General features: G+C 40.3%; 1 protein-coding gene across 1 annotated transcript; it reads right to left on the bottom strand.

Moving 5' to 3' along the window:
• Positions 1 to 436: 436 nt before the first annotated feature.
• On the bottom strand, positions 437 to 24,123 carry si:dkey-33c9.6 (active breakpoint cluster region-related protein). The gene is made up of 24 exons (XM_087839345.1): positions 24,075 to 24,123; positions 22,565 to 22,601; positions 21,147 to 21,338; positions 20,856 to 20,974; positions 19,991 to 20,095; positions 17,637 to 17,870; positions 15,948 to 16,055; positions 15,798 to 15,852; positions 15,652 to 15,704; positions 15,351 to 15,488; positions 15,102 to 15,223; positions 14,756 to 14,924; positions 14,316 to 14,429; positions 14,150 to 14,225; positions 12,507 to 12,602; positions 12,223 to 12,297; positions 12,016 to 12,113; positions 11,508 to 11,609; positions 8,122 to 8,285; positions 7,707 to 7,846; positions 5,741 to 5,875; positions 2,710 to 2,815; positions 2,242 to 2,383; positions 437 to 623 (listed from the first exon to the last, which is right to left on the bottom strand). Exons 1-24 carry the CDS (start codon positions 24,087 to 24,089, stop codon positions 522 to 524), a joined length of 2,697 nt encoding a protein of 898 aa, XP_087695471.1. The 5' UTR covers positions 24,090 to 24,123; the 3' UTR covers positions 437 to 521.
• Between the last annotated feature and the right edge of the window lie 671 nt (positions 24,124 to 24,794).

Raw genomic sequence — 24,794 nt, 5'->3', positions numbered from 1 at the left:
CAGAAATTTAAAAATTGGGTTTTAATTTTGCCTGGGCAGTCATCCTTAGAATTAAAAAATAAGGGAATTAAATAACATTGAACAGATTTCAGTTTTGATTCCTTAAGATGACCTTTTACTGAAAACTAAATAGACTTTGTTGGAACGCTGTATACCTAACAGGTCATGAATGTACTGAACTGACACGAAAAGTCATCATTATCTGAATCTAATGTTGAAAATACTGGTTTGCTTTGCTTCCTGCTTTATATTATGTAAGTTTAATATAATGTGTGATGTAGGTGTAGAACTATTTTAGCTTTGGCCAGTTTAAATGCTTGACGTGTCTTTTACGACCTGCTGTTCGGGACATATCTAACAACAAATTTTGCAAATTTTAAATGTAGCAAAAAAACACACAAGAGTTCATTTTTTAAAATTCAATAAATAGGTTTATTCTTATTGGTAATCTTACAGCAGTCGCTCACAGTGTGGTTTCTAACCATTTATATGTCTTGCTGGCCATGACACAGCTGGTGGTCTCATATGTGGGTGGCCTCATCCTCAGTGTCCGAGTCATGTGGCAGAGAGAGCTGGGCTTCAGGGAGGTTGTTGCACTGCAGGTAGCTGAAAACGACTTGGACCTGAACACACACACACACACACACACACACATCAGGTCCATGGTAAAAGAAACACACGTTTCTAAGTTTTCACACACCTCAGAGCTTTGAAATGTATTTCAGTTCAAAATTTTGCACAATTTCTGGAAACTGAAAACTGATGATATCATTATGTCATACTTTTTTGGAGTTTCAGTCATTGATTGAGTCACGAGGTGTAACTGAATAGTCTGAGCAGCCATAAAAAAGAGCTGCTTGAAGTCCCTACATACCAAGGAAAGGTAAAGTTTCCTTTACTACCTCCTTTAGCACTGGATGCACTGCACTGCATCCAGCCAGCCTTCATAGCAAATCAGTCAAAAAACCCAAAATGTCCCAAAAATTATCAGAAAAATGAACAAAGTGGGACAGATCTTATAAATGTTAAACAGAAGTATGTTTCCATGTTCACACTATAGCTTTTTAGTAGCTTTTTATTTTTTAACAACAGTTTTTTAAACCCAGAGGTGAAATATGAACAATAATGAAGATGCTGCCTCTTCAGATCAAGCTTCTAGCTCATGGGTAGGCAACTCCAGGCCTCGAGTGCCGGTGTCCTGCAGGTTTTAGATCTGTCCTTGATCCATCACAGCTGATTTAAATGGCTAAATGACCTCCTCAGCATTTCTTGAAGTTCTCCAGAGGCCTGGTAATGAACTAATCATTTGATTCAGGTGTGTTGACCCAGGGTGATATCTAAAACCTGCAGGACACCGGCACTCGAGGCCTGGAGTTGCCCACCCCTGTTCTAGCTTATATCAAAATTTCTTTAAGGTTTGCTGTAATTGAATTTGTAGTAATTAAGTCTACTGCTCTATTGCCAGCATTAAGAATATTTGTTAATTCATTTTTACATCAGGTTAGCTGGTGTAGGCTTGAGCCCCCAACCTCTGTCTCTGAAACAGACAAATAGAGACAGACAATCATTCTCATCTGTGGCTAGTGTCAGATCATTGGGTAACCCAACATGCATGTCTTTGGTGTGTGGGAGGACGTCGGAGTACCCATAGAGGGCCAACATACACACGCCACACAGAAGGACCCCAGCTGGTTGGTGGATTCAAACCTAGGATCTTCTTCCTATGAGATCAGCGTGCCAACAAAGTTTGGTTGGTTGAAGTAAGAGGGAAATTTTGCAGACTGCTTTCTGGACATTGTAGTTTCAACACGGTAAAACATCTGGCATCATACTGTTTCCTGAGCTCTTCATCACACATTTCATTGACCTAACAACTTTTTCCATTGACACCAAGGAAAAGGAGGTAGGAAGTCGAGTTTGGACGATATGATCTTATGCCTGTTTTCATGCAAATCTCAACTTGTTTCCCACTCACCTGACCTGTAGTTTATATACTCCCAGCTCACAGTTGTTTAGGTTTGATTTCCTGATTTCTTTTCAAACCATGCCTTTTTGGTAAGTAATGCTCGCTCTTTACTCTGACATTTACTTTCACCTTTCATTTGTTTTTACTAATTATTTCACTTTGGCATTAATTAATCAGCAGAAAAAATAAAATAAATAAAATACAACGCATTTGCAGACATTGTGTTAAACACGGCCAATTCCAGACATCAGTCTTTTTCTCAGGTATCCACTCACCTGTACCACCACCTCCTGAGAGATATCCACAGTGGGCCCATGGTGTCCCTGCCCAGCCACTGGGGGGCGTAGGAGGCTCGGCCCAAACACAGTGGCAAGGTTTATTAGAGACATCTTGTTAATGTGTTGCCTCTCTGAGATTCTGGAAGGAAAAAAAAAGATTGAAAACATTAAAAGGTTTTAGGCACAGACTGAAAATATCAGCTGATTTGTAAAGATAAAAAATAAAGTTTATATTTCTTACTTCCCTGTATAAGGTGTTGTAGTTAACTGACCATTACGGCATTTTGTGCAGTTTGTTTAATGAGCTAAGCGTTTTGGGGTTTTTTTCATATTCCTACATATTTTTAAAAGTAAGCATTTTTCAGTTTTAACTAGCAGAGAGAGCAAAATCCACTCTAATAATTATCCTGAAGGTTAAACCAATATAACCATGTCATGGGTGAAGCTGTGGTGCCTGATTCATACCGTTGGAGGTGATGCAGCAGGTAGAGGAAGGTGTGGCGGTTGGCATCAGGGCAAGACTGCAGCAGGGACAACATGGAGACCAGCCGTGGGTTTTGATCCTGGATGTCTACATGAAAATCAGCCAGGATGCAGTTACCTGAGTAGCGTCTGTGAGACTCACAGGGCATCATTTAAAGGTGCTGTTCATGTCATTAAAGCTTAAGAAAACAGGGTTATTGTTCACTTCTGCAGTAGGAATTTCAGGGTTTATATACAAACCCCTTTTCCCCTGTATGTAAAATAGAGTTTATATAAAAGATGGACGCTCCCCATTAGTTTGTATGGTGCCACAGTGAAATCTCCAAAGCATTTTGACTGTTGCCATATGGTGTTTTGAAAGCAGATGTGGTGAGCGAGTGGTGGTTCTGACAATTAAAGCATGTTACACAGCACAAGCAAAGCTTACGAAAAAATATACCGCAGATGTCATTTTCTAATCATTTTTTTCTGATTTCAATTTAAAACATGCAGAAGACATAAAAGAATAATGTGAAATATTAATAACAATGCTAAATAATGTGGCAGCAGAAGCTACTGATCTCAATGCTCTTTTCTTTACCTTAGACATTGTTAAGGTAAAGAAAAGGCGGGTAATAAGGATGCACCAAAACGCGCGCCATAGATACTTCACCTTGTGTGTTATCCTCTTGTTTTATTCAATTTCAATTACATTTTATTTAGCCTCCTGAGACCCAGGGGAAAAAAAGTATTTTGATTTTGATTTTTTTCAGATAAATCAAGTGTTGGGATGGTAAAAAAACACATTACAAAAACAAAATCGTTTTTAACTAATTTTATTTAAATTTTACAACATGTGCACTTCAGTCCACAAGGGGACTTCATTGATCACGAATGTAAAACTAACAAAATTCAAGAGCTATTTAAGAAAATTAAATGCTCCACTGAAATTTTTGTAAGCAGGATATTAAAACTTATTTATATAACAATATCATAAAAATGTAGATCATGGGTCAACTTAGAAGTCACTGACACTTCATTAGCTGTAAGCCATTGGTTCAGGAACAAGTGATTGCACTGGGCTTTCTATTTCACAAAAGTCGATTCATTTATGATATCTGAGGAAGTACTGTGATTTTTTTTTTATTTGGAGACACAAAGGAACATTTGGCACTTCCCACATCTCACATATGTTTTACTGTTGCACCCAACCATTCTACAACTGAAATGCCTTGGACTGTTAACCATTTCAGGCAAGTGGAGTGACCATATTTTGTTACACTCTCATCTGGTTGGGGCTTCCTTTTCTTGATTTTTGGAGAGAACTCTTCATTACTGGTATTATTCAGGTCTTGTTCACATGTTTGTCCCTGGTTTCTCAGCCAAGAGGAGCTTGAACTCCAGATACTGTGAGTTCTTTTGGCACATTGAGATCATTGACAACTTTCAGCAAAGACGTGATCTTGTAGAAACAATCAGGTGTCATGGATTCAGCTATAATTGCGACTCTTGTTTTTTTACTTTACTGGAAAACATTTCTGCATATTTTATTTTTAACTCAAAATCAAAAATTCCAGATTCTCCTACATGTTGGTTTTGGACCAGATAGGACGACAGATTTCAGGTGGCCCTGTGTTTTTCTCTATTACATCTGCCACTGCATCTCGATAATCTTTGTGTGGCTCCTCCTGGGTTCTCACCCTCTCCTATCTGGCTCACATGACTCTCATCTTCTGAAAAATCTATGTTTGAATCTCCCTCAATTATTCTGTTAAGAATTCTCTCTGCCTTTGTCAAAGAGTTGTCTACTAGGAAAAAGTGAAATAAATATAAGTACAAAGTCCCGACGTGCACTAGAGTACACATTAATAAATTAGTCATTTCCTCTGTGAAACTAAATAAGCTTAATTCTTAAAAACCCCTCAAATTATTTACTAGATGTTTATTTTTGAAAATTAATCAAAATCTGATTTTAAAAAACATTTTAAATGTAAATATCATGCTTACCTTTCTTTCTCCCATAAAATGTGCTTGTGGGCATGCCAGCCATTTTGAAAAGGTGGGAAAAAGACAATTGGCAAGGCCAAACCCCCACACATGTGATATCATTTTAAAGGTACTGTTGTCCTCTCTAAGAAACATCAGGACTTAGAAAAGTGGCAAGTAGAGTATGGGAGGTACAAGCAAAAACTAAATGTGTACTACAGTGCACAAAAATGAATTACTGGGTCTCAGGAGGATATTTACCATTAAATCAAAACAAGCTCGAGGTAGCACTTTATATTGTAAGGTAAAGACTCTGAAACAGTCAGACAACACTATGAGCAAGCACTTGAACAGTGGGAAGGGAAAACTCCCTTTTAACAGGAAGAAACATGTAGCAGTGCCAGGCTCAGGGTGGGGTAGCCATCTACTGTGACCAGTTGGGGGGTGAGGGGAGAGAGATGGGTCAAAAGACACTTATGGATGCACTGAAGCACCTTTCCCCTGTGTTCACACAGGAACCCTCTCAAATGAGTAATCAACCACAACCACAATGTAAAACAGGCCCACCCTGAAGTGTACCCTGCTTTCTCCTCTTTTCTCGCTCTACTGAAAACCATCACATGCAAATGTGCATCATGCTGTATTCAGTAACACTTGAAACTAGCGCTGAAAAACTTATCAGTTCACTGTGGTCATACATTAACAGTTGTTTTGCCATCGGCCTTTATGCAGCCAGATCTCTCTTGCTTGTCATTAAAAAGAAAGCACATCTAAGGCATTTCTGAACTGGCTTCAGTTTTCAGGCCGTGAAAACTCACAGGAAGCAGAATATCTATTTTGATAGATGATTCATCTATGATTGTTTTTAGCCTCTTTTTTCATTCCTTTACAAGCAGTAAAAAGCTTCTAGATGATGAATTTGCACTGAAGAGATACCAGTTCTAGCAACAAACTCTGCAAGTAGTTTAAAGGTTTAGAGCTAAACTTCAGTGAATTATGCATACAGTATGCATGTGCTTTGTCATGTACTGGGGATATGTTGTCTTACCTAGACTTCTTGTCAGACTCTGAAAAAGCTCAGTGGGTATCAGGGGTTCAGGCAGCTCTCTGAAGTAAAGTTTGAGAACACCAGACACAGCGTTCACTTCTGCGCTTCTCAGCTTCGTCACCGCTTCACGGAGATCTGATCAGAAAAGGGACAGATAATGATAATTATCTTTATTACAGGTATCTTCTTTTAACCTTCACTTCCTTCCTCACAGGCACAAGAACATGTATGGGTATGCGCTGCATTGCAGATGTAGATCATCAGGGAAAAGATTTTGAGTCAGTTTTTGTTTTTCTTACGATAAACAAGACAAATAGACCATAATATACTTTTGCCTGCATATTAAGTGTTCATCCTCCAAGACTGCCGTTCATTGATTAATCTGTCTGATATTGAATGCGTGCATAAATTTTTAAAGCAATCAGGTATTTTTAGCTTAACAGACATTTTAGTCGCTAGCAACAATGACAGTGTTCACCTTTCAGTCAGTTCTTTCCTAGACAGAAGAAACATGTGGGTTTAAAATCAGCTATCTTTGGCACAGTGCAGCACTAACAAGAGATATATGGGCTAAATGTTTCTGAGATGCTGCACCTAAACTCAAGAGTCAAGGTCAAATGTCACCACTAGTGTTTCTCCTAGAAGAAAGTTACGATTTCAAGGAAATTAATTTGAATTATTTTGGTGATAGTTGAGTTTTTAAAAATTCTTGGTCTGCAACCAATGAACTGATGCCTCTTTGAGCCTTCAGTTTTGTGACAAAGCATTTTAATTTTATCTCTTTAAGTTATACTGTATGTTTAGTGCTCAAACATTATTGCTAAATACAAACATACAGCACTGTGCAAAAGTCTGGAATCACTTTTCTTTTTCTTCTTCTTCTTTTTTTTTGTTTGTTTTATGTTGCTTCAAAGCATTGAAATGTTATCTTTTCAAGTATTACGCAAGTGATCTTGAGCAATAGTTCTCTAGGTTTTCTTTTTAATGATTCTATCTTTCAATATTTTTCTTTGGATATTTGCAGCTTTTTCAATCATTTTCAGTCCAGCACTTGGACCAATTTCTTTTCTTTTGTTAAGTAGGCCTAAAAAACTATTCACAGCAACAACAACAACTGTCCTTAATAAATAGGAAAAAGGTGTATCTAAGACCCAGGACCTGAGAAGTTTATCAATCTGCTGTTCACTGAAACCTCATCCGAAAAGTGTGGCTTTAAAAAAGGAAGGGAATTCTTAAGGAAGAGAAATAAGGAGAAAAGAATGAGATATTTCAATTTCATTTTTAAGCATCCCAAATACAGTTCCTGGATAGAAACACACAATGAAACACCATCAGTCATGGACTGGCCTCCCCAGAGCTCAGACCTCAATATTAAAGTATCAACTAAATCCAGCCAACATTCATGGAAGAGCTTTGAATGTCCTTAACGAAACCTGGATAACTTTTCCTGAAGACTTCTTACAGAAATGACAAGCAAACTGCCTCAGAGAGCTCAGACTGTGTTGAAGTATAAAGTTGAAATATTGACTTAACCTTGTTAGAACTGCACAGATGCTGTTTTTACCTTATATACTGTACTCCCATGTATGTTTACACATGTTTCAATAACGTGCTGCAGTTTTCCTAACAAAACTTGTAAAAACTTGTTACCATGCTGATATGAGGCACTATTTGGCGAGAAGACAAAACCCAGGATCAAGGAAGTTCAAAGACAAACATGCATGTTATTTCCCTTGACTGCAGTTCCTGATTCTCACTGACTTTTACTATTAACAAAAGGACTGTCCTGAATAATGTTTAGGAAAGAGGATGAGGAAGCTGAAAATGTCTGGGTCATGTTAAAGAAGACCTGAGTGAAGAGCCTGATGACTGGAGCTCACACCAATCTGCTCCTTGCATTGCAACAACTCTTTATCACTGCACTTTCCAACAAAAAGATCATTTTTCTGTGTTATGTTTTTCTTACTGTTGTTGAACGCAGCCTTGAGCGTGCTGATTTCACTGGTTGTTCCTGAAATCCTGTAGATTCCCACCTCATCCATGCCTCTCCTCTCCACTTCCTCCACGCAGCATCGCACCACATGAGGAACCAGCACTCCCTCCTGTCTGACAGAGGATTGAGAGTTTAAGCATTGTGTAAGTTATGTTGCATTTGATTGATAGGCTGTTTCATTTCATTTCAATCTCCACTCCCGCCACACTTCTGCTTCCCTTTAATCCACTTTCCCACAAATTAAACTGAAAACTAGCTCCACGAAAGGGCACACAGGGGAAATAAAACTCTGAACCAAGCTACAGCTTTCAGTTTCAAGGTGTCTAGACTGTTCGGGTAGGCCAAGAGGGAGCCAGCTGACACACTGACATGATAGGCAGGAACTTACTTTGCCACGGTTTCAATGGGGACGCCAAAGATTGGCGGCTGTTGAACTGTGGAGCTGGGTGGTCCCAGTGGGTGGGGACAGTACTTGAGAGAGAGGGTGAGCTCCACCTGGCCCAGCTTTAGGGTCTGTTTTTTCCATCGCTTATTCAGAGTTTTAAGGTCCAACTGATGAACACAGAAAAAAGTAAAATTCAACTTGACATGGGGTTTTAAAATAAAGGAAATGGTGGGATCATTAGTTAGAAAAAAATCTGTCTGGTGAAATAATTACATTGGGCATTTTTACCCCTAACCTATATATCTGGATTGGCAAAAAAAGGCACGTGCCACATGAATGATAATAATAAGCTTCGTTTATGTAATAACTTTCAAAAATAGTTACACAAGATAAGACAGAAAATAAAGCAATATGTCTGTCTCTACAGTGGGACAAAAAAGTATTTAGTCAGCCACCGATTGTGCAAGTTCCCCCACTTAAAATGATGACAGAGGTCAGTAATTTGCACCAGAGGTACACTTCAACTGTGAGAGACAGAATGTGAAAAAAAAATCCATGAATTCACATGGTAGGATTTGTAAAGAATTTATTCGTAAATCAGGGTGGAAAATAAGTATTTGGTCACCTCAAACAAGGAAAATCCCTGGCTCTCACAGACCTGTAACGTCTTCTGTAAGAAGCTTTTCTGTCCCCCACTCGTTACCTGTATGAATGGCACCTGTTTGACCTCATCATCTGTATAAAAGACACCTGTCCACAGCCTCAACCAGTCAGACTCCAAACTCCGCCATGGCCAAGACCAAAGAGCTTTCGAAGGACACCAGGAAAAGAATTGTAGACCTGCACCAGACTGGGAAGAGTGAATCTACAATAGGCAAGCAGCTTGGTGTGAAAAAATCAACTGTGGGAGCAATCATCAGAAAATGGAAGACATACAAGACCACTGATAATCTCCCTCGATCTGGGGCTCCACGCAAGATCTCATCCCGTGGGGTCAAAATGATCATGAGAACGGTGAGCAAAGATCCCAGAACCACACGGGGGGACCTGGTGAATGACCTGCAGAGAGCTGGGACCAAAGTAACAAAGGTCACCATCAGTAACACACTACAACGGCAGGGAATCAAATCCCGCAGTGCCAGACGTGTTCCGCTGCTGAAGCCAGTGCATGTCCAGGCCCGTCTGAAGTTTGCCAGAGAGCACATGGATGATACAGCAGAGGATTGGGAGAATGTCATGTGGTCAGATGAAACCAAAGTAGAACTTTTTGGTATAAACTCAACTCGTCGTGTTTGGAGGAAGAAGAATACTGAGTTGCATCCCAAGAACACCATACCTACTGTGAAGCATGGGGGTGGAAACATCATGCTATGGGGCTCTTTTTCTGCCAAGGGGACAGGACGACTGATCCGTGTTAAGGACAGAATGAATGGGGCCAAGTATCGTGAGATTTTGAGCCAAAACCTCCTTCCATCAGTGAGAACTTTGAAGATGAAACGAGGCTGGGTCTTCCAACATGACAATGATCCAAAACACACCGCCCGGGCAACAAAGGAGTGGCTCCGTAAGAAGCATTTGAAAGTCCTGGAGTGGCCTAGCCAGTCTCCAGACCTCAACCCCATAGAAAATCTGTGGCGGGAGTTGAAAGTCCGTGTTGCTCGGCGACAGCCCCAAAACATCACTGCTCTTGAGAAGATCTGCAAGGAGGAATGGGCCAAAATACCAGCTACTGTGTGTGCAAACCTGGTAAAGACCTATAGTAAACGTTTGACCTCTGTTATTGCCAACAAAGGTTATGTTACAAAGTATTGAGTTGTATTTTTGTTATTGACCAAATACTTATTTTCCACCCTGATTTACGAATAAATTCTTTACAAATCCTACCATGTGAATTCATGGATTTTTTTTTTCACATTCTGTCTCTCACAGTTGAAGTGTACCTCTGGTGCAAATTACTGACCTCTGTCATCATTTTAAGTGGGGGAACTTGCACAATCGGTGGCTGACTAAATACTTTTTTGCCCCACTGTATGTAGCCTGCCTCTTGCCCTGTGGTAGCTGGGATAGGTCCCTGCGTGCTATGTGTGCCAAAGGTCAAGTTTAGACAATGTCCTATGCCCTATTGGTTAACCTAGATTATGTTACCCTCCTACTGTTGTCTCAAGGACATCCTGGCCTACTCTTACTGATAACTGCCTGACATAGAAGGGCCATCAGGTAATGTAGCTCACCAGGCTTTCCAGGCTATAAAACTTTACTCTCTGTCTCAAATTCAGTGGCAATTTCAGATTTTGTGGGAGACCCAAGCAAAAATTCACAGAACATTCATTACTATGTTATAAATTATCTGACACCTAAAACAACCGTTCTATTAAAAAAAACCATTAACCCTTTTAACAGGAAGAAAGTTGTGGCAGGCTCAGGGAGGGCCAGCCATCCACAGTGACCATGTGGGGGTTAGGGTAAGAAGATGTCACAAAAAACAAAACAAATTATGTGATGCTCTATTATTATGTGTCTCTCTTGCAGTTATTTAATGTTATTTAAGCATTTAGTTATCTATGATTCATTTGATTGCTCCAAAAACAAAAAAAGCTTCCTCATTTTTCTTTTTTCTCTTCCTCTTTTCTCTTCTTCTTTTTCTCACTCACAGAGGGATAACTCCTTCTCATTTCCTGCTGAGTGGCTTTCATTGCTTACAATGGGAGTGAGTGGGGCCCATTTAGGGAGGGCAGGTCTCTCCTACTGTCATTGGAAACAATGGTGCACTACTGTTGCTGTAGTTTAAAATTTGTAGCTGATGCCCAGCCACTTGCCTGCATTTCCCTTCTGCTTTCACTCCACCTGTCATCACCCACTTTGATGTTTGTGTCTTAGGTATTTTGTGTTCAAAATAATTTTATGTTTAAGATGTTTTATTTGAATAAACCTCTTGTAGGAACTGTTATCTCGTCCTCTATTTTGAGTCAGTTTGTGACAAATGGCCACGATGCCAAATAGTAAAAGTACTTCAGCTAATCATTCAATTCAATTCATTTCAAGCCAGAGATTAATAATAACCAATGATTACATGCAAATGCATGCATTTAGAAAGGTACAAGCTAAGTTAGCCATCAACACTGACTCAAACTCCATTTTCACTAATTGGTTTTAAATGTCCCGGACAAGTCCTGGTACAACGTGAACCACAGTTTCTGTGGGCTCAAACCCAAAATAGACATTAATCATCTCTGCAAATTAAGGAACTGCAACTGTTAAAACCCATTTTTAACATTTTTTTTCTTCAGTGTTGCTGGGAACGATCTTGGATTATATATTTAATATTATATTGAAATCCAGCTTACTGGTATTAATAAAGATAAAGCTGAAGTTCTTAGGCCTCTCCGTACCTTTACTGTATTTTTTCCCAGAACAGTATCATCCTGTCCATTTGACTGACTCACACATAACACCCTCAAGTTCTGTGCACCATCCACCTGGAAAGACAGCTCCTGTTTAAAATGTAAAAAAAGATGTTAACAATGAAAAAACACTTTAACTTCCTTAAGCTGCATGTGGAGAATCTATGTCTTATTCTAAATCCTTCACTTCGGCCTACTAGTCGGATTTAGTGTTGATTTTACTGCCTCTGATAATGTTTAAAGCATGGTATTGTCACACCAAAAGTGCAGACTTTTGTAATCCCCTAAGCTCAAGCCTGACATCATGTCGGATACTGTCTAGACATGAAGAAGAAATGAAGAATTGCTATCTTGAACTGGTTGACAAATCCCATCTACAAGATAGTAGGACTTTTCCTCAAATGCTCTGATGTCTCTTATATTCTTAACTTTAACAGATTAGCTAAATATTAAAGTCAAATGTAATATTTCATATTTCAAAAGGCTTGAGTCTAACCTGGTCCCAGTGAGGGTTTAGGCTGAGGACTGAAGAGTGTGTCTGGGTCTGCTGATCGTAAAACTTGAAGCCATCCACTTCCACACACACATACACACCTGAGTGAGAAAGAGAGAATCATTAATGACCCCAAAACTATTTAGCTTAGACAGAAGATAGCCCAGTGTCTCATGATGCTTCAAAATTGCTAAATATTGCAAAGCATACAAGCTGGCTGCTGTAGGCCAGCGGCAGAATCAATGGCCACACTCAAAGTCCCACATAACGCCTCCTCGTTCAGTCCTGAGGAAAGAGACAGAGACAAATCTCACTGGATTTATTCACGCTGAATAAAAGCGTAATGGTAATACAGGACATACACGAGGAAAGCTGTGGTAAAAGGTATTGTGGGTCTCATGTAAAGATCAAAGAGAGAACCTCACACAGTGTATTGCATTTCAGACACAGATGTGATTGTGTGGTGAGAAAAAAAGTGAGTCTTAGATGTGTACCGGCGTTAGTGCTATGTAGAGGTGGCTGCTGGGTCATTCTCAATTTCACACACGAACTGGTCAACGTGAGCAAGTCTGGAGGGACAGTTTCTATGTCTGGCAAACATGACACAAAGCAAATAACAATCAGCTGACAGAAGAGTAACACATTAGTCTGGACCCCAGTGAGAGAAACCTGAAGCTCAGCTCAATTAAAGCTAAAAAAATAAAGCATATAAAAGGCAGGCTACACCCCCCCCCAAACCCCCCCCCCAAAAAAACCCCTAAACTGCCATTCCTCATAATGACTACTTGAGGCTCCAAAAGTGAGTCAGCTCCTAACTACTCCCATTTTAAAAGAACATAGCTATGGGATTTAAGTGATGTTAATTCGTACTAAGGGACCCATAGTGCACCAAGAAAATGCTACCACTACCAGCTTGAATGGTTAATTTAGCCATGCATTCATGTTGTTCTTGCCCAATTCTGATGCGAACATCTGATTCATCAAACCAGGCAGCATTTTATTATCCAATCTTGGTGAGCATATGAGATTCAGTTTCCTTTAGCTGAAAGGAGCGGCACCTGGTGTGGTCTTCTGCTGCTATAATGTCCAAGCATGTTGTGCATTTAGAGATGCTCTTCTGCACACTCTGGTTTTGACAAGTGGTTATTTGAGTTACTGTTGCATTCTTGCTGGATCAAAGCACTTCAGCCATTCTCCTCTGACTTCTGAAATCAACTAGGGGACTTCCACTTACTGGATATTTTCTCTTTTTCGTGCCATTCTCTATAAACCCTATAGATGGTTTTGTGGGAAAATCCAAGCAGATCAGCAGTTTTTGAAATACTCAGAGCAGCCCGTCTGACACAAACAACCGCATCACATTCGATGTCACATTTCTTCCTCATTCTGATGATCACTTTGAAATTCAGCAGGCGACCTTGACCAATGGCTACAAACTTAAATGCAAGTTAATGTCATGTGGTGTTCTGATGAGATATCCGATATGAGATACGAGTAAACACAGATTTTAACAGCTGTACTTAATGAAGTCACCAGTGAGTGTGTAGTAACGGTAATTAGCTGTTATCTGGCTCTGCGATGTACCCATGCATAGCAACCAAGCTAGCTAGTATTATAACCAGCGTATAGTGGCCAGAAACAAGTATGCACTTTACTAGAGACACGATGAAAATATTAAATGCAGGCCTCTTTTCTCTTTTCTTTTTTTTGCTCATATAAATGATGCAACACTGCCTCACATGACCTACAGAACATTTTCTAAGACCCTCAACTTCCTTAAACATAACAAGTAGGCATTTTATAAAAAGAAACCGCATGCTGTCCACGAGACATTTCACGTTCGCTTCTCTCCTAAGTCGACTCAACTCTTACACACAGCCTGCTAGCAGCACAACAGAAGATGGTATTTTAATAAGTAATTACACATGTTAATAAAGTAAGCTAAATAATTAATTAAGTTTTGGTCATTATTTAGCTACTAAACTAAATTAAAATATGCTCCAGGGCGAGATTGACTTCAATCACTTGAATTAAACTTTCATGACATACAGCTGGCCACAAAGACTTAACAGTGCTTGAAAAGAGTAGCAGAGTAGCCGTAATTACACTCCAGAGTGGTCAAAAGCTGTATACTCACTAGCTGTGGTGAGTTTGTGTATGGCCTGCCTCCATTCTTCTAGTTCATAGAGAGAGGAGAAGAGGAGAGTGTGACTCTGTGATAAGACAAAAACAGGCCATTGTGTAATCTTAGTCTGTTGTTTAGGACTTAAGTGAACTACAGTAGAATGTGTGTGCTCGTATACCTTGCCACTGGGGCTGTGCAGCTCCAGTCTGTAAGCAATCAAGTGTGTGAGCAACATCAGCTCCATTTGTTCCAGTTTCTTCTGGCTACGAGCTGCCAGGCTCCTGGATGTTTTCTTCATACAGAGAAATGCAGTGACATTTGTAATGTATGTTTTCTGAATTTAGGCTGTCATTTTCAGCACCTAAAAATACTTAAGTATCACCATTATCTCATTGTCTGGTCACTTTAAAAAGTTATTAAAATTGTTTGTTTCCTCTTTCCTGTAAAACTAAAAGTTGTTAGTCCCTTGTTCTACTGTGCAGACTGATGAGTATGTTTAGGTACTAGAAAAAAAAAATGTTAAATGTAGGTTGCAGGCTGTATTATGAAGTGCTACCAGAAATGTTTACATTCAAGTCATCTGGTTACTCTCTCACTCTCTGTGTCATAAACACACACCGGATTTTGCCGGAGCTGTTGTAGTAGCTGCTGACGCAGGACGTACATCTTTGTTCGTATGCTGTGTAAGCGCATGTTGGTTTCTGGAGGCCGTTCCTTGTCTGCAACCCAACGAAGTCTTAGACCGGAGAGAGGCAGATACCAGCAGAATCTGTACTGGTCCTGCTTCCTAGGAGAAACACAGCATGAACATGCGTCATGAGATTTCTGTTTCTGTAAGTCTCTCCACACCTTTAAACAGTTTTAAGAGGGTTCCTTTTTAACTGTGAAAAGGCAGATGCACACTGCATGCTGCAGGTTGACCACATTCCCCACAAGCCTTAATGCACTCTCGTGCTAAGCTCACCCTCTATTTGCATGTTTAAATCTTGTGCACAGCAGGAGGTCGGTGTAAAGGAAGAGGTGACGCAGGCTGCGTTCACTCTCACTCACATCCACCAGAAAGCCATCACGCATTAGCTGGCGTCTCTGGGAGAGTACACACACACACAGACATGTTGTAAAATGGGTGCCTGTATACATTCAGCAGGGCATACGTCCTATATAACTTTTCTCCATATTCATTTGAAGGGATTGGGTTGGAGACTAAACTCACCATCCCACGACTTAACGTGACCTCCCGTTTACTTTGTGAACTTTCGTTGACACCAGACAGGAAGCTGCGAGACAATCTCAGAGCTTCCTGTAAGGCTGTGTAATCTCTATGCTCTGTTGGCGTCGTCTTCAGGAGATCCTACAAGATGACAGAGGTTGCCAAATCAGAAAAAAAAAACATTTTTTTTCCTGCTCCAGGAAAAAAAATGTATGGACTCGTCATTAAAAATAATGCAATCAAACACCAGAGCGATTTAAAAAACACTAAGAGGAGGATGTTAATAAAATCATCCAGGTCTTACCTGCAGCACTAATGTGGTCTTTGTAACTCTGTCCAAGGGCTTGTAAAGAAGAGCTATAAACACAAACAGAGCTATCAGACCCTGGCAGACATGTATGTATTTTGTAAAAAAATAAAAAAAATTAAATCACATTTTATTGTAAGTACCTTCGAATGTGTACGTAGTCCGAGCTTTGTCTGTGCCATTGTTAGACATCATGCTCTGAAAAAGCAGCAGAAGATGCAGTAACAATGATGCAGTGTGACTCAATGGCTCAGTGGCTAAATGTTACTGTGGTGGTGCAGGATCTTTAGTACCTCTGCCAGAGTTCGAAAGCGAGGGTCTGAGTGGGTGCACTTCCTAACCACTTCAACAGCTTTCACGTAGTTTTCAATGAAGCCACCGTACAGACCAATCTGGCTCACCTGCAAAGGTAAAAGACACTGGATGAAAAAGGTCCAAAGTCTAACCTCCATGCACATACAGCTGTGTGACGCTTGATAAATAGCCTGAATAAATCAGCAGCAGTTCAGACTGTTTATCGCCATCTAAAATTGCCTGGTGTGTAAAAATTTTAACCCAATGTCTAAACTTGAGAAAATGAGATTTCTGTTAATGATGTCATCCTTCCTTTTTATCAGCCATATCCTTCTGGGGGAGATTTTTTTTAAGAGCCATATTGGCTTTTAGAGCTATATTCCTTCTTCCCCACAAACAGAGTCACTGGACAAAACCTGGGTCTTACATACAACAAACAAAAGCTCATTTCTATTCCAGTAAAAATATTTGACAGAAAACCTAAGACTGAAACAGCCAGATGGAATTCAGCCATCTTTCACACCGCGTCTCTCTGACTCATCACAATACGAGACTTGAAAAGTCATATTGCCTTCAGAAAATGATAAAAGTGTCTGGAAATGTATTGTAGCTGCACCACAATGTGTATTGCAGCCAGTTTTTAGTCTTAATGAGCACTCAAAGCACTTTACAGTAGAAGCCACAAAGATCCTTACAGCACTTTATTCGATTCATTATGTTATTTATCCTCCATTCATTCGCACCTATGTCATGCTCTCGAGTTTTGGTAAAGCACTTGTTGTCCTTTGATCACTGCTGTATTTGTTGGTTTTGTTGCATTTTTTGGTTCTCCCTGCTTTTGTGTTCTCTTGCCTCTGTCACCATGTTTCGCGTTAGTCTTTGGTTGTCTTTGACTCATTGTTACTTCCTGTTTTATGTATTATTTGAAGGGTTCTTTCTGCTGTTCTTCTTTTCATTACTACCACCTTTACCTTTACCAACCTCAGGTGAGATTGTTGCAGCAATGAAGCTACAAATGAACGTGGACATTACGCGCATATTTTTACCCAGCAAGCACCATTTCAGGCCGAGCAGCTGCGATTTGGCATCCCACTGATCAGAAGCTCAGTGTCTGTTCCAGAAAAGCATTTCTGCAGAACATCTTGTGTCAGATTGATCCTCATGCTTGACCACTTTGATGTAAGATGTTAATGTGTTTGTGCAGGAAGCTGTGCGCGTTCTCTCTATGTTGCTTATCTTCATTGACTCAACTCATAAAATATGTGGTTAAAAGCTCCTCTGTGATCATAGTGAAGTCCATAAACACAGAGTCTATGCCTTAGCAAATAATTGCTCAGTGTACAATGGAGTGTTTGTCTTTTAAAACAGCTGCCTGCTGTCACTTATTTAAGGAGAGCCACCGTGGGCTCAGAAAAAAAGTGTCAGTCACACTGTGGTTAGAACTGCCGCCTCACAGGAAGAAAGTTCCTGCTTCAAACATCTGGTTAGCTGAGGCCTAATTCTCCCTGTCCATGTGCGGATTATCCCACAACTTCCTCCAACAATCTAACGACATGCATGTTACGCTAACTGATGGTTCTGAAAAAGGAGAATGGAGAGTAACTACTGAGCCATTAGGGAACTGTCGTTTATCTCTCTGTGGATTTCCACAACTGAAACATAACATACAATGCAAACAAAAAACTCACCATTTTCTGGAACAGGTCCCCGACCACCAGCTCAAAGCCTCTGCATCTCATTTCTGTCTCATTACCAGGGCTGATCTCAGTCTGGTCATAAGCACTCAAACGGGCCTTCAGACCTGAGTAAAAAGTTTGGTGCACGTCTCTGAGCTCAGGCACCTGATAGAAAACGGTCTGGACCTGCTGGCTGGACAGAACTGGTTGAGAGGTCCCAGCTGAAGCCCGCAGAGCCTTCATGGGCTAGACAGCAAAATTTAAAAAAAATAAAAGTTGTGTTAAATGGCAGCCAGTGTGGGTGAGAAAGAAGAACAATGTGGTGTGCTGAAAAGAGAAATAGACTGTGGTGAAGTGAGAAGGACATGAATGTGTGAAATGTGCAGTTCACATGTGATACATCTCGCAAAGCTTTATTCAACCATCTCATTGCCTTTGGCACATGCATGCAAACCACCACTATAACCGGAAGAGCAAAAATGTTACATTTAGTCACTCTAAAGTCACTCTTAGTGATAAGAGTACAGTGGTGAGCTCACAACGGCACAAAACACAGCAGCCATGCTAAAGGATCAACCGCACAATTTCATTTACTTTCTCACATCTTTTTTCTTGTCTTTTGTTAAATGAGTCAGAAACTGTAAGAATGGGGAAATGCGTGTAGCTGTTGTTATTAATAGCACTAAAAAGAGAAGGAAAAATAGATTCAGGCACTCGTTATTGCGCCATCATTTCCTGACTTAATTTTGTTTGATAGCACTTATTGGCACTGGGTTGACCAACACACTCAGAGCAATGGGAAAGTCCAAGGAACTCAGTGAAACTCTGAGAAGGAGAACTGCAGATTTGCACAAGCTGGGAAGGTTTCTGCACGACTGCAGATTCTAAGATCGTCACTTCAAACAATTGTAATTAGTGCAAGTTACTTGGATGCATCTCCTCTTTCCCAAGAAATGGAAGAAGATCCAAACAGTCAGACAAGAGGAAATTGGTTAGGATGCTCAGTAACAACCCACCAAAGCTCAAGCCTACAATAAACTGGAGACTACTGGAACCAGCCCAGTGTCATTACCGACGCGTAACATACCAATGATTTGTCACGTCCCAAGGCGTCCAATGGGAACGCGAAAGGTAACCTTCCGCGTTCCCATGGGATGCGGCGGGTTGTGGATGAAATCCAATAGAATGACGCTCCCGGCGGTAACAGACGTTCCAGCCGTGTATTCCAGCCCAAACCCAAACCTTAATCTTAATCCTAACCTTATCCCTAACCTTAACCACAACCTTAATGGTGTTAGGTAGTGTCTTCCAAAGCGACATATGCAGACTGAGTCCAAACAGTTCTCATGTTTCCTCCTTTTTCCAAACGCATAACATAGGATCGTGTTGGGTGGCCAAAAGCGTAACATACCGACAATTTGTCACATAGCATAATATGCTACACTTTGGGAGTGAGAACATGTTACTGTCCACAGTGAAGTGAGTTTTACATCAACGTGGATGGAGAAGGTGTCGACCAAGAAAGAAGGCCTTGCTCCAAAACTGAATCCTTTAAGCTCAATTCAAATTTGCAGTAGTCCACATGCGCAAGCCAAATGCCTTCTGGTGAAAAGTTTTGTGGTCAGACCATTTGGCCACAACGACAAGAACAGTTTTTGGAGGAATAAAGATGAATTGAAACCTGAGAACACTGCACTAACTGTCAAGCATGGTGGTGGTAGCATCATGCCCTGAGGCTGTTTTGCTATCAGTGCTACTGGAATACCAGCCCAAGATTACCATGACATTCACACTTATGATGAGTGTATGTAAACTTCTGAGCACACCTGTCCTTTAGTTTACAAAAGAAAACAAGCAACGAGACACCGATGAGCGTTAAAAACTGTCTGCATTCTTTCAGCAAAACGATCCCCTTGTTCAGAGCCACGTAAAGCTAAGGTATCTTCTCGCACCTTGTGCTACATGTTTACTTTATACATGGGAGTGGTTTCAATAGTTTTATAAAGAGAAAAAGGGAAGCCTAATCCACAAAGGAGAACAATCTATTTACCACTAAAGAAGGAAGCTGAATAATCAAGACTTTGTTGCATGTGATTGCCGGACATGATCCTGTGTAACATGCTAAAAAAAAAAGGTAATGTCAACTAACAAAGAACAGGCTTAAATCACTATAGTAAGTGTGGTTACAGTTGAACAACAAAGCAGAAGTGAAACATTAATAGTCTAATAGTTTTTATTGTTGTAAAATAATATTCAGTCCAGCGAACAAGTGATGACAATCTGTCTATGAATAACAAGAACAGAGAGCTAAATATAAGAACTGAGAAATGCAAATTTGTTCTTCTGGTAGTGTGTGTTGATCTTACCATCAACAGGGTGTCCAGCTCTCTGAGGTAAACCTCCTCGCTCTCCAGGATGCCTTTCAGCACCGTGAGCCTCCTTTCCAGCATTTCCTCCTTGCTGCATGTTGTCTGGATCACAGGTGTGCAGAGCATGAGAATACATCACACCGCCCCCTCAGACTCAAGGTTATTGTCAAAGAGTTTTTACAAAATGTGTGATGCCAACCTCTGAAAAAGAGGCCACAGTTATCATCACCGCAGGACTTACAGGGTGAATCGGAACGTTAGACATTCCTGTTAAAGGAGTCCCGTCTCTAAAGCAAGCGATGAAGGGCAAATTGAGCTGCAGGCCTTTTCTCACGAATCTCAGACAGGCTGTTGGAGTTTCACAGGTTTGTACAATGTTTTTAATTTGTTTTATGTTTTTTTGTATATGATGCGAGAGCTTCCTGAGATGTAACTGCCCCTCAAACACAAGTCAGATAAACATGGGAACCACACGAAAACTCTTTAAGGTACCTTTGTTCTAGATTTTGCAACACAAAGTTAGATTTCTCCTTGTTTGTCTTTCTGGGTGCTACCTGCAGTTGTGTGTTTTTAACCAACATAATAGCCAGAAAGCTCTATGTAGCAAAACTTGAAAACTTGGCTCTGCTTCACTCTGTCTACTTTCTGTTCTGCGTTGGTTGCTTTCAAATTTACTCGCGTATAAAATGTGAGAACTATAGTGCTGAAAGGTTTTTATATGTACTTCCCACTAGGCCATTGATCCTTCTCCATTTTCATCATGAAAATACAAGTATTGCAAAACTAAATGCAGTCTAGAAGACAAACTCAAGAAGGCACAAAGAGTCTGCAGTGATACAAAACACTGGAGTTGTGAACTCACAGGGGTGTCAGGGAAGTCCACACTCTCAGTGTTCAGCGGGGAGAGAAAACAGGACACTGCCTCCTCTGGGAAAACATCCTCTTCCAAGACATCAGCTTCGTCTGCCACTGCAGCAGACACTGTTCAGTCAGAGGGAGAAAAGCTCACAATTTCTCACATCTACTTCTGTTTTTGTCTTTCTGTCTTTGAAAAAGTATTAATAGCAGAGCTTTTTTAAGTTGTTTTTTCTTCCCCCTCCCAGCAAACAAAACAAGAAAATGGCTGCAACATTCAGGTTAAATCTACTCTCACCTGGTATGTTCTGTGACTCCAGATATTGCACAGCCTCCTGGTAGACATCCATAGCCGAAAAACAAGTCCTCTCTGCGCGCCGGCTGAGTGTCGCGGTGCGCAGCATGTGAACGCACTCAGCTGGTGACACAAAACTTCCTCTTTCTTTTAACGGTGCACAAAAGGAGACTGTAGAGACCCGAGTATAACTTCCTGTGTGCGTGAAATAAGCTCATGAGAGCACGCAACTGACATTTTATACATTCTTACAGTTGCATGTTACTTCCCATCAGCGGGATATTATCAGCGTAGTGTTTATATGTTGTACTTTTTAAAAAAAAATGAATATCAGATGAAAGTAGTTGAAGGAAAGTTGCCACACTAGTTTGAGGTAAGTTGAGCCAGAGTTTAGCTTGATCTACTCTCTATATCAGACCAACGAAACACCTTTTTTAAATACATATATGTATTTTGACCTAATTTCTGTTTTCAGTGTTGAAAGGAAGGACCTTTTGGATAAAGTGGAACACGTTTTTCACAATATTTTTTTTGAAAGATTTCTTTGGGGTCAGTTTCTTTTAGTTACGCATTTAGAAGTGTTATAAACTTGTATCACATATGCTGATAAAGTGTCAGCTCATAAAAACGCGTGTCTGCAGTGGCAAAAGTCTTTCTCTGGTTTAGTGTGGGCCAAACAACTGTGGGTTAGTTCAGTTGGTGGTATTGTTAAACCTTGAAGTCTTAGAGGTGTTATAGCAATTCACAAACGATATTAGATTTAATGTGTCAGGGCAGCATGGTGGTGCAGTGGTTAGCACTGCTGCCTCACAAAAAGAAAGTCCGCGTTCAAACTCCTATGGGCCTCCTATGTGGAGTTTGAGTGTTCGCCATAGCTTCCTCCAACAGCACAAAGAGGTGTGAAGGTTAAGTTGCCTGGCAGTTTTAACTAGGTCTGTCTCTTTGTGTTTGCCCTGCAGTGGACAGGCATCCTGTCCAGGATCAATCCCACCCTGGAGAGCCGCCCCACCCCATTGAACTTGATAAGTAGAAGTAAATAGATGTTAGGTCACATGATGAAAGAATAACTCCACGTTCTTTCCCCGTCTTAGCTACAAGTATACTATACAGAATACTACATTTTCCTTCTTTTTTGAATAGAAAACATGTGTTTGGGAAGATTGATGTTTATGTTTGTTAGGTAACCATTTATCTAATTTCCCAAACATAAAATCGGAAGCACACACTAAAGTCTATGCACATTACAACAACAAGACTGAAAACTGTGAGGTCTTTGTTAGGACACAGCTGATATAAAAAATAATAGTCCGCTGTTGACAGAGAGAATAAATTGCTCAGAGTGCATTACTTTCAGGCAAACATTAAAGTGCAAGTATAAAGACGCACAAGCACCACATCACAGCCACATCAAAAGTGCTCACCTGAGCCATAGCCGGTCTCCAGGCGCAAGTCTTGCCCCTAAAATTGAAGCAAACAGCAGGGAAGTATTTTTCTTGTTAAATTGTTTTCATCATTTAATGAGCAATCCATTCAGACGGCAGACGATGAGCAGTCTGAGATGTCTTAAGGAAAAAAAAAAGTGCAATTTCCACAGATTTCTTCTCCCACGTTTTCTGTACCTGTGGAACAATTCTCTGTTAGGTCACGTGCATTATAACCTGTCATTCTGCAACTCTGAGGATTTGGTTGAGCTTGTTCTGCATCAGCCTCCAAACAGAGAAGCAGGAACAATCACTTTTGAGCTGGTGAATGCAAAGACCCACAGCACCATAACATTGATTGAGTGGGAGGAGAAACTTTTTTTGCTTTACAGTTTTAATAAAGCACTTTGTTGATTTTCCTACTCAGTCTTTACTTTGACGCTTGTCTCACACGGTGTCTATACTGTCTTGTTTATTCTCAGTGATGTTAAAGTTTCCACTCGTATGAGGAAGAAGGTGGAGTGCCAGGCGTAAAGTAACGCAATGAGTGTGTTAAATGTGTCCCTACTTAGATCAAGTAAAGCCTGTCATTTTCAGGGGTTCAATGCCTGCATGAAGAGGCAGGCAATACATGATCTGAACTGTGTGCTGACAGATTAATAAATAAGTAAAGGTCTACTTTTTTAACTCTTTGCCTAATGAGGAATCCTTGCAAAGTCTAAAAGTTAGTTTCTAGTTCAGCAAAAGCAGGACGTGAATGTTTCAGTCTTCAGATAATAGACTGCACTGTGCAGTAAATTAGTGTGGCTTTGTGCTTCAGACTCGGCTCCACAGTGACATCTAGTGGTTTGATATGCTTAGCGCAACCCATTTACTCCAAGCACAAGTATGGGAACGTTGTTTATTTATTTTTCTATTTATACTAGACTTGTAGTCAAGACCGCCTAAACCGTGACCAAGACAAGACCAAGTCGAGACGAGACCTAGGCCGAGACAAAAAAAGTCTATAAACTGCAGTCAGATGCTGCTTCGTTTACGGGTGTCAGGCATATTTATGTGTTTTTGCTTTCGCACAGCCCTCCTCACCGCTGCCTACTGTCTCACTCAATAACTGAGAGGACAGACGCACGCTCCACTTGACTGTCTCTCACGTTCTCTGTTTTTCACATAATGATATTATCCTATATCCTCGCATGTGATTGGCCACAATATGGAGGGATTGGAGCATAGCTGAGCCACTGTATGAGAGCTGAGCAGCGAAAGGAAATTAAGTGAGGGTAGAAATAACTGAAAGATTAATAGGCTCTATTTTGAGTTTTGTTCAAAAAAGAATGACTTCATATAGGAAAAAATATATATCACATATGCAGTTTTTGTTTTATACAGTTGTCAGTCAAGCATCTAACTATGAAACAAATTACACTCCAAAAGACCCCGGGGTTCTGAAAAAATGACCCGGGCTTAAGCCCAGTTACGGAATGAAACTCAAAGTATTCTCAGTACTTCCAACCTTTAAACGCTGCATGGTCGTACTCTCTCCCGCACTCCTTGGCTGTGACCGCACGCTTGAAGTACGCGCACTACGCGTACTACGTACGGTGCGTACTATAAGTACGAGAAGTGCGGAAGTGAGAGGATTGTGAAATGGGACGGTCTACGCTTCGTCGCGCTGTTCAGGTTGCCTAGCAACCATGATACTAACCGCGAGAAACGTTACATACAGCTTTGTGTGACAGAAATGAAGGAGAAAAAATGTTTTTTTGTTAGTTCATTTTTGTCATGACATCACTTTGATTAGTTGAGTATCTGAGGCTGAGACCACGGGACTGTAACAACATGATTGTTGGGCTTCATTTCTGTACCGAACAGTCATTTTAAGAATAGTTAGTGAAAAACAACGTTGTTCATGAGACTAAAGTCATCTCACTTTGGTAATGTAAATATAATATGGCCAATATTATAGTTGTCAGATTGTTATGATATATATACAGGTTCTTCTAAAAAAATTAGCATATTGTGATAAAGTGCATTATTTTCTGTAATGTACTGATAAACATTAGACTTTCATATATTTTAGATTCATTACACACAACTGAAGTAGTTCAAGCCTTCTATTGTTTTAATATTGATGATTTTGGCATACAGCTCATGAAAACCCAAAATTCCTATCTCAAAAAATTAGCATATTTCATCCGACCAATAAAAGAAAAGTGATTTTTAATACGAAAAA

This window comes from Neolamprologus brichardi, chromosome 3 (genome assembly GCF_056152115.1).
Source record: "Neolamprologus brichardi isolate AB-2024 chromosome 3, ASM5615211v1, whole genome shotgun sequence".
Lineage (NCBI taxonomy): Eukaryota > Metazoa > Chordata > Actinopteri > Cichliformes > Cichlidae > Neolamprologus > Neolamprologus brichardi.
This window is presented reverse-complemented; position numbering and strand designations above follow the sequence as displayed.

What these genes read in the sequence shown, in the direction of transcription:
- si:dkey-33c9.6 (XM_087839345.1), bottom strand. An exon ending in GGAGACCGGCTATGGCTCAG is followed by an intron (nt 21,339 to 22,564) that starts GTGAGCACTTTT and finishes TCACGCACACAG; the next exon opens with GAAGTTATACTCGGGTCTCT. An exon ending in CAAGGCTGCGTTCAACAACA is followed by an intron (nt 5,876 to 7,706) that starts GTAAGAAAAACA and finishes TTTTCTGATCAG; the next exon opens with ATCTCCGTGAAGCGGTGACG.